This window comes from Drosophila ananassae, chromosome 3R (assembly GCF_017639315.1).
Source record: "Drosophila ananassae strain 14024-0371.13 chromosome 3R, ASM1763931v2, whole genome shotgun sequence".
NCBI lineage: Eukaryota > Metazoa > Arthropoda > Insecta > Diptera > Drosophilidae > Drosophila > Drosophila ananassae.
This window is the reverse complement of record NC_057930.1, coordinates 10,165,083-10,175,866: the sequence shown is the minus strand read 5'-3', so window position 1 is coordinate 10,175,866 and position 10,784 is coordinate 10,165,083. Positions and strand designations below refer to the sequence as shown.

The 10,784-nt window shown below is 38.6% G+C and overlaps 1 protein-coding gene and 1 pseudogene across 1 annotated transcript; both read left to right on the top strand.

Moving 5' to 3' along the window:
- Positions 1 to 1,902: 1,902 nt before the first annotated feature.
- LOC116656019 lies at positions 1,903 to 2,499 on the top strand. Its single transcript, XM_032455137.1, has 2 exons — positions 1,903 to 2,301; positions 2,336 to 2,499. Exons 1-2 carry the CDS (start codon positions 1,903 to 1,905, stop codon positions 2,489 to 2,491), a joined length of 555 nt encoding a protein of 184 aa, XP_032311028.1. The 3' UTR covers positions 2,492 to 2,499.
- Positions 2,500 to 3,025: 526 nt separating this feature from the next.
- On the top strand, positions 3,026 to 3,613 carry LOC116656018 (annotated as a pseudogene).
- Positions 3,614 to 10,784: the final 7,171 nt, after the last annotated feature.

Genomic DNA, 10,784 nt, shown 5'->3' with positions numbered 1-10,784 from the left:
AAATCCAGAGACGCGACACCGAGACACCGAGAAACAGCCCCAAAAGCCCGGCTTCCAAGCTCCATGTGGGATGCACATAAATTCCAAGCATTGTAGCACTGCTCTTGCCCCAGAAGAGGACAACTCTGGATGCTGCGAGTTGAGACAGCGGAAAAGGACGATGTCGACCTGGGCGAGCCGAGTTTGAGACAGCGGAAAAGGACGAAGGTCCTGACGACCGTCAGCCAGCGGGTCGAACACGAAAACGTTGCCACTGCCAAAGTCTATAGATCAAAGCCCACTCCAGGGGTGGTTACACCGAGATGATGGCGATGATGATGAAGATGGGGGATGATGATGATGTCCTGGCAAGGACACTTCAGGATGCACGCACACTCAGAAGTCAAGATGCACAAAACAGAATGGATGGGCAATATATTGCACCTAGAATGCAGGTTCTGTAGCTTTATTCGCTCTTTTTTTTTAATAAATAGAAGGTAAATTATGCGAATACTATTTACAGAATTATAAATTTAAGTTCCTATTATTTTAATAACCAAATAAAAAACAAAAACCACAATTAATATCGACTTAAGTCAAACTTTATGGAATGGATAACGCTTTCACAAGCTTCAAAACAAATAAATTTAAATACTTTATATACCAGTTTAGTCTTAATTATGATCAAAGATTATATTATTCATATGCCAATATTAGTTTTGATCTTTGTCTTGGTGAAGTGTAAAAATATGAAGTGTGAACTTGCTGATAGATCAAAAGTCAAAGTGTGTGGCATAAGATTATTGGACCGTAACAAGATCGCTCTTCAATTAATTTAACATTTAACACAAAATAAGAAGAACGATTAATGAATTCAAAGCTTCAAAATTACTTAAGGGGCAGGATGGTTTCCGAGGCAGAAAAAAAAAAGATTTTTGCGTTTTTTTTTAATTTTTGACTGAATATAATTATTCAATTTTTTTACACGATAAATGGCTATATTTGGAAAGTATCTAGAAATTTTTTTGTTAAGAAATAATTATTATTTATCCCGTGACGGGCAGTCGGCCAGAATCGCTTCAAAAAATTGTTATCTTGCAATGTGTAAAATCTGGCCTTACAGTGGCATCGGAAATAAAAAAATGGAATTAATTTATTCAAAATATTAGTTTCTTGTGCGGATGAACGAAACAATATTGAAAAATATGCGGTTTTTAATTTTTGGCGCGGTTGTAAAATCGGAGGTACCATTTTTACATATAAATCTCCCCATTATTGACCGTAAAGGGGGTGCTTAAAGGTTAGAGAGCAGGTGAAATTATGCATGGAGATTTTTTGCTGTTGGCCTGTGTTATTAATTTTTCTCTACTTAATTATATACATATATAGGAAATTATTTGTTTATTTGTTTAGTATAAATATTAAGCAGTCTAAGCTCTTATAAACTAATTATCTACGAGTTCGGTAATGCTTTGCTACTTAAATAAAGATTAAAAAATGTTTTGTGAATACAGTAGAACTCCAATTATCCGAACTCCGACTATCCGAATCGCCGATTATCCGAATCAAAAGTCTTGACTTGACTTGTCTTAACTTGCAGTTGTGCCTACACTGACTTCCCCCCGCGATTGTTTGTTTTGATTAGCCAGTGTGCTATTGACCTTGCTCGAGGACGCTACTCTTTCGCTATGGCTTACGTTTGTTTGTGCGTGTACAATACTGTATTGTTTTTATACCATGGCTTCGAAAAGAAAACGAAAATCCGATTATCCGAATATTTGATTATCCGAATGGGTCCCGGTCCCCTATAATTCGGATAATTGGAGTTCTACTGTACTTTGAAAAAATGACTCCCGAACATTTTAAATATAAAAATAATTATTTAATTTTTTTCCGAATCATTTTGTTGGTAACATAGTCGCCATGAATATCGGATTTATTAGTCTTTTGGGATTATCCTTCATAGCCATAGTTCCTGGTGATATAAAAACACGTCACACGAACTTAAAGTGCGACTTCCCGGACTTATCATACGTGGAAGTGAAAATATGCCGTCTAAAGGTTTTGGGGCGTGGCAAAATAGGAGCAACGGTCTATCTAAAACTTTTAAAGCTGCCCATTAAAGCAATAAGCGTTAATTTTTCCGTCTTTAAAAAACTTTCCGGCTACCATCCATTTTTATTTAACGTAACCGTGGATCTTTGTCACTTCTTGAAACATCCAAATCGCTTCCACGTCTTCTACTACTTTTATGGAGCCATGAAGCCCTTCATGAATATGAACCATAGTTGTCCCTTAAACGTAAGTATACTCAAAACTATTGTAGTTGACATTATTTATCTTTTTCGACATACAGCACGATTTCATATTAAAGGACTTTGTTCTGAGTGATCAGATGTTCTCTAAAGTCTCAGGCCCAGTCGGCAGTTACATGTTTTTAATCAAAATTATCACGGAAAACGTTGTGCGAGGAACCATAACTTCGTATTTGGATATAAACGTTGATAACTAGTATAAATGAAGCACAAGTGACATAAATAATTATAAAATTCTAAGCTACACAATTATTTAAAACTATGGCCTTTTTCGACTTAAATATTAATATAAATTTATAAGAGTTTACTTTTTTTAAATAGAATAACAATTTGAATATTTAGCAATAAAAGTACCTAAAAATTAAATGTCTTCTAGTTTGGTTTATGGTTCACTGCCTAAATTGTGAAAAATTAATATTGGTTGAATATTTATAATATTTTCTTGCTTCGATTTTCTTGGGGGCAACAAAATGCCTCTTCAACAAAGAATAAAAATGCTATTTTTATCTGCATAAAATTGATTCAATCTTCTGCTTTTTGAAAGCTAATGATGTTGAATATTTGCCATAATTGATACTATGTTGTTTCAACAGGAAGTAGCTGTAACTACAATTTTTTTTCCAAACTACCATATAATTATCTGCGTAGTTATAATATTTGTTTGTGAACTTGTAATATGAAAATAATTACCTAACCATTTTCCGAATCATTCTGCTGGTAACATTGTCGCCATGAAGATCGGATTTATTAGTCTTTTGGGATTATCCTTCATAGCCATAGTTCCTGGTGATATAAAAACACGTCACACGAACTTAAAGTGCGACTTCCTGGACAAATCATACTTGGAAGTGAAAACATGCCGTCTAAAGGTTTTGGGCGTGGCAAAATAGGAGCCTCGGTCCATCTTAACATTTTTAAGCTGCCCGTTAAAGAAATCAGCGTCAATTTTTCCGTTTTTAAAAAACTTTCCGGCTACCATCCATTTTTATTTAACGTAACCGTGGATCTTTGTCACTTCTTGAAACATCCAAATCGCTTCCACGTCTTCTATTACTTTTATGGAGCCATGAAGCCCTTCATGAATATGAACCATAGTTGTCCCTTAAACGTAAGTATACTCAAAACTTATGCAGTTGACATTAATTATCTTTTTTGGCATACAGGACGATTTCATTTTAAAGGACTTTGTTCTGAGTGATCAGATGTTCTCTAAGATCCCAGTCCCAGTCGGCAGTTACATGTTTTTAATCACAATTATCACGGAAAACGTTGTGCGAGGAACCATAACTTCGTATTTGGATCTAAACGTTGATAACTAGTATAAGGGAATAAATAAAAACTGTGCTTAACCTTAACCCTGAACTTATCAGACTTCAACCCAGAGCCGGCAGAAACAAGGGGTCCAGCCACATTTATTTGCCGTCAAGAATTTGCAGCATTAAGCGCAAAAGTTTGTGTTATAAATCAAACCCCTTTCGGACATTTATGATCGTAAAGTTGAAAGTAACAAAATAGCATAAAGATGAGCAGCAGTTAATGCGTCGCCGTAATAAATTCATTCAAGCCGAGCGAAGTCGATTCGCTTCGGGTTTCCCTTTATCTTGTATCCTTAATGTTACGAGAAACCAGAAATTCGAATCTGCAGCCTCAATAATCATTCACAAAGAGTTCATTATATACATGCTTAACATATATACTTTTTCAGCCCATTTTCTCTGTTAAAATAAATGATATAATGAAAATATTGAGGTCGCTGAGGAAACGCACTGCAAGTGAATTACAAAAATGATTTAAGAACCCAGGAACGATGCTGTGGGTGTCTGCTGTAAATCATTCGATTAATTTTATTCCTCATAGGGTTTTTGTACTGCTTTTCAGCGGAGATAATCACATTGTTCTTAAAAGTCCAGCAAAAGAGCAATCAACTTGAATGGAATATGTAAAACCTGGCGTAAGCGAAAATAAGGGAATCATCTAAACCAGCCAACAAACAAACAAACAAACAGAGCGACAAACAAACAGACTGAAATGCGCCAAGCGACAATTTCTAATTACAAATTCGCCACAACATTTAACCCGTTTTTGCCGGACACATATTCATGTGTATGGTACAGGTACTATGTGTTAAGCAAGCATAGGAGGATAATTTTCATACCAACATACACCTCCTGGCCGAAAGCAAACAGAGTGAGAAAAATGTGGCCAGGAAAAATGGCAGCAGCGGGGATTGATCGAATAATATAATACCTGTTTGAGGAGGAAATAATAAAAAGGAAATAAGGTTTCAAGGCCTGAATTTTAGAAATAATTAAGGCCTATAAACCTATGAATGTAGCCTTTTTTAATCATACTTATATTCCACCTAGAATTACATTCAAATCTTACTATTTCCTAAAAATAAAGAAATATTTAAAACAAAAAGCTCTCTTCTAAAAATATTCCTATTCAGTTGTAAATGTTATTTATTTTTAAATCCATATTCCTTTATACCATTTACACCCTACAATTACCGCTGTATTCTACAAAAAAAAAGCTCAGCTTGCAACATTTTATGCTGATCCCTGTCAGGCAACAAAACACACATAATCTGCAAAAAGGAAAACAACTGCAAGGGGACTAGGGGGGTCTGGTCTGGATGGGGGGAAAAAAAAGGAAAAACGCCAGAGAACTAGGGAAGGATGAACAAACAAAATATTTATGTCTCCAACCCACCTAACTTGCATCACGCTGCCGGGCGATAAACGCGGAGCAAGCCCAAAGGATACAAGAAAGGATACGATGTGGCAGGGATACCAGAGGGGTCTTTTTTTGTCTAGCTATATGCAAAGTGCAGAGCAACAAACATCAACCAATAATGCAGACGCGATTATGTCCGACCAGGAGCAAAAATAGTTACGGTTACCAGAAGGACAGCTCCGGTTCCGAATGTGAAGTTGACGCCAGAAAAGAAGGACACTCGCACACACACACAGGATTAGAATGCATCCCACAGATACACAAATCGTTGAGGGAGAACTCACTGTCTTCTATATACACACACACTCACTAACAAAAGTATGGAGCCGAAAAATTAAAAACAAACAAAACACGATGCAAACGACAAATGGGACGAGGGGACAAAAAGGATCCAAACGGAAAAAAGGAAACCTGAGGAGCTACAAAAAAAAAACGAAAGTGTTGCACAATGGGCGTTGCTTCAAGTCTGCTGCACACAAGCACTCACACACTCACAAGAAGGGGACATTCACCAACACTATTTTGTGATTTATGTCACTGACGAGCACTGTAAAGAATGATCACTGGAAAAAAATTATCTTTTAAAAAGATTAAGTTGTTACACGTGCCTCTAATTTATTTTTTTAAATTTAAATTTAAAATTATGAGTTAAAAAATATATATCATTAAAAATTATTTTTATCGTAATAATTTTCCCAAGCGATAAACGAAAACTTACGATGACGACAGAGACAACATCCAGAGCTGAACTGGCAGCCAACAGGAGCGACTGAAAGAGCACCAACAACAAATTCAGAACGGACAGGGACGAGGCAAAAAGGACCTGCAACGATGATGCCACTGACGAGTTGGAAGAGAAATCGGAGGCAGGACACCTAAAAGCAGCCCTTCCTCGCCGGAGGATCCTTCAGCATTTAGGGGGTGGCAGTGGAGACTTCGCCATTCGCTTGCCACCGAGTGTCCTGTCTGGGTGTCCTGCCTGTCCTGTGCCGGGAAGTGCATACATACACTTGCAGTATGGGTGTGTGCACTCTGGATTTCTTTTGTTTCCTCGGCTGCCATTTCGTTCACTCGCTCGACAACCAGTCAGCGGCGTCAGCGCCAAGTCTTCTGCTCTTCGCTTGGCTCTTCGCTGTTGTTGTTTTGCTCGCCCCGTCGAAGGACATTCAGCAGGCACTGGGTGCGAGAGGTCCTTCTAACAAAATTTAATACTTATTGTGCTCCGTTTGGCGTTCGCTTTGTTGCCGGCTGCCTGCCCTGGCTGCATAAAGAAACGCAAACAGAATTTATGTTGTGACATTTTAAATTGCGCAATTTTTATGAAATCCTTTTGCTGAGCCTCCCCAGCACATCCTTACGAAACTTACAACAACAACACTGGACTGCAACAGAAACTCTGCGTTTGCGTTCGCTTTTCCCACCACTTCGATGCGAATTTTTGTGTGCAGCACTCCAAAATGGAAAAAAAAGGACGGAAAAATATAACGATTCGAATAGGAGTCCTTGTCCAAGTGCGAGGTCCTGCGCGAAGCTGCTGTCAGCCTGGCGTTTTATTTATTTTTATGTTTAGACTCGACCAGCGTCCGAGAAAACCGAAAATGTCCGAGCCATCGCCCAGCTAGACGGCCCAGAGAAAGCAGAAAGCCCCACCATGATTTACGATGATGATGTGTCCTGGAACGCGAGCGCATCTCCACCAAAGGACTCCGCGCCACACTTCACACAACAACACACAACAGGCCAACAGGGGTGCTGCAAGATGTCGACCATTCCATTCCACTCTGCGGCAACTTTACATATTTTGGCACAAAGAATTCGCCAGCTGAACCTCTGGAATGCTTTGGATTCGTTTGTTTGGATTTCGAAAACCTCCAGGGTCGAGTTCACAAACTTGAAGGAGTGTTTTACGACTTGGCCATCTTTACGCTCATCAGATCCGATGTCTAATGATTGTTGGGAGTTACATAGTTAGGTATAGGGATCTGTAGGCTATCGTTTTGCGGTTAGACTTTTTATAAAAACAAGCTTATATGGCTTTAAGCTGTCTTAAAAAATAAGTTCGGTCATTGGTCATTGGTCTGTATCTCGGCCAACTTACATCCAAATATTAAGCGGAATATATTAAACAGTTCGTAGATCGGAAGATCGATTCATCTTTTCTTTCTAACAAAAGCAACAAGCAACATTTTTTGTAAAATTTTCAAGGAAATCTTTTTCAAAAATGTCCAAAAAGAAAAAACAATAGCGATCTATTCGAACCAATAATGAGCCATTAATGATCCGATTCTTGAGCGAATTATCTAAAACTATTTGACTCCCCATCTATCTACATAGAAATCTAAGAACCACTTATATTTTTAATTTTTGAAGGCACAATATGCCCAACAGCTAATGAATTCTTCCTTTTTTTTAATGAGCAATTTCCCAAATTTTAAATGATTTTTAGATAGTTTCACTATCAATATGAATAAAAATCGACGAACACATCTCTTCTCTTATTCTCATTATTTGTTAATATTTATTTTGGCATGGCCAATTTGGCACCCAATTGTTCAGTAGATCACATATTTTCTATCTATTCAAGCCAACAAGCCCCCATTAAAAAAGCAAAAATGCAATACGACGTAGCTTTTTGTTTTGGCCAATTTTATGAAAACGCTTTGTGTGATTGTTAAAATTTTAAAATCATATGGCAAAAAACTGATTAATCACTTCCTCAACAATCATCACAATGGGGTTCTGCATAAAAATGTATTTTTTGTTGTACTATTTTATGGTAATCCAAACAAGTGCCGCCAAAAACAAGAATGAAAGTGGATGAGTAAGAGTGGATCCATAATTGTGATTACTTTTTGTCCAGATATTTTTTGGCAAATTCGGTTTTGTTCCTGTTGTGGTTTCTGTTACTGTTTTTGGCCTAGCCGTTGTTGTTAATAAAAATTTACGATTATTGTTTTCACATTTTTCACGTTTGTCAATATTAAAAACATTATTTTTCACACGAATTGGCGTCAATGGATGGATACGCACATATCGCGATGCCCGTTCGTCGGACGAAGGATGTGTCTTCGAAATTTTATTGAAATTCGCTGATGGAATCCTACCCAAAAAAAAAATAGTGAAAAATATGAGAAAAACAGTCGAATTGCAGTGGAAAATCGCATTCAATCGGTCGCCAGCAGCACTCACCACTCATAACTCAGCTCGTTTCGGCGCCAGGACATAACAGGACATAACCGAGCCGGGGACACGGACATGGACACGGACACAAATCCATTGGCGGTGCTCGGATGGGCGATGTACGATGGGCATCGTCGCTGGCATTCCCATTGTGTTGTGCGGCGCTGGAGGATTCGGGACAATTGTCAGGCAATAAATCGATGTGTGTAGGGCTGTAAATTTTTGGCGGATGGCCGATGAAAAAGTGCATATTATGCAATTCGACAATACGCCAAACATGTCGACCTACGCACAGCCACCACTGCCTGAAATTCGCCACCACCCACCAGTCATCCCACCCACTCGACCCTTTGGCAATGCAACGGAAACGGAAACGCGCACACAAGTTCTTCTCTTCTCCCTTCTTCATCTTTGGCCTGCAACAGCGCTTTGCATATCAATGAAAATGCATAAATTTTTATTCGCCCTCAATTTCGTTGGTTCCTTTTTTTTCTCCCTGTGTGTATAGTATGTGGCTGCACTCGTTGCATCCTTTTGCCCATTGCCCAATCCTGTCGTTCATCAAGAGGCATAAATCAGTTTGGAGGTAGCGGCCGAAAGCAGGCGAAAAAAAAAAAAGATTTACCAACACGCGTAGCTCCGGAAGCTCCTGGTAAAAAATGGCATCCCACTTCATCCCACCGGCCTGGTGGCAGATCACTGTTCTTTGGGGGAGCCATTGACGAAACGTAATCCTTGTCGGAAAAACTGCACCAAAGCAAAAACACTGAAAATCCATAAAAATGCATCATAATTTCCTGGACACTCGTGCAGTCCGAGCTGGAACTGGAACTGGATCACCATTCGGCAGTATCATCACAGCATACAGCATCCCAAATGGCCAACAAAGCCATTTCAAAGGGAAGACTGAGGCCGAATTCGACCCAACATGTCGCTTAGCAGGTCTATGTGAAAAAATAGCACTAGGGTTACTCACTTTATGGAGTAATTAAATTAAATTCATTATATTATTTAAAAATAATTTAAAGTTTCTATTAAAAAGAGAACATTTTTTCTTTATCAGAATTATTTTTAATTTTAATTCCATAGCACTGACTAACCCTAATGGGTGTTATTTACATGCAACATGCCTCATACTCGAGGTATCGTAAAAGTATAAGCCCTCTCCGTAACTGCACTGAATGGCCCCATCAAACTGGACGAAAAAAATGGCATTGCAGCCTGACTGCAAGGGAGGAATACCCTTTTGGAAACGCGCTAATAGATTTGCAGTGCCTCAGTACCTGTGTCCTGTGGCCCCAAACCCATCACAACCGATTGCATATAATCGCAGGATACTCGACATTCTGGCGAGGGATCTCTTTGTTGTCCTTTTGGCCACCTTGGCCAAAAAGTGGCCGTAAATTTTACTTCATTCATGCGGGCAGGTCTCCTCCTAACTCCCACAAAGGACCCCAGTTTTGAGTGCATCCGATGCGATATGTTGGCGGCCTGTCCACGTGTCATCCTTGCATTTATTTATTGAATTATGACTCTTGGACCACGACAAAAATAAAAGGCGAAAAGTCAAAGGTGAAGGGAAAATGATGAAGAGCCTTTGAAGGGGCTTTGAAGGTGATTTAATTGAATTAAAGGAAAAATATTTTTGGTAAAATATACTGCTTCTTAGTTTCCTCTAGAAGTTGGTGACCCCAACTACTTTAAGATTTCGTCATAATCGTCCCCCCAGCGGATCTCAATTTGGTTCACGCGTTGTTTGTCTTTTCCGGCGCACAAAGTCAACACGGCGAGCTAGATGAAAGAACAGCAGCTGGCTTCTTGAGATTTAACACAATTGGCAAATATTTGAGTCTAGCAAATGTCGGTGCTGTCTTTTTAATTGTTTCTAATTTCTAATGTTGACACGGCCGGTGGTGTTCCAAAGATACACACACTCACGCTACCCACACAAGACATCTGTCCTAGGAAACTGCTTCCATGTTGCCGACATCTAATGCTATCGCCTGTTGACACAAAACCCACCTACGTTCCTACGAGGCGATGAGTTCCAGTTAACTAAAAATATTCTTTATTGTTGATTTTGGGAGCTATTAACGCTGAATATATCAGGGCAGAGATACACATTTTAATTAACCAAGCAAAGAGGTTTAGTTTTTCTTTAAGAAAGGCCGCCATAAGATTTGGAACTTAACTTGTTGACTTAACTTGCCACGCGAAGGGGTAAACATCATATCATTTTTTTAGGACTATCGTAAATAGCTTTTGATCTTTTTATAAAGCGGTGCTAAGATTTATATAATTCACTTTGATATGCCGAAAGTAGTAGATCTCTTTTTGTAATAGTTTATATTCAAAGATCTTAAAACTTTATAAATGTCTAACCATTTTTAAGGTCACATCCATGAACTTTTTAATACACCCTATACTATTTAAAAAAATAAAATTATTGTGCTGTTTGAACTTTGAAACGCTTCACGCCAGTTCACAATCGTTATACGCTTCGAATGCTAGATAAAATCTCAAAATCGATCCAATAGCTAAGCTCCGATGACCACACTCTAAATCATCAGTGTC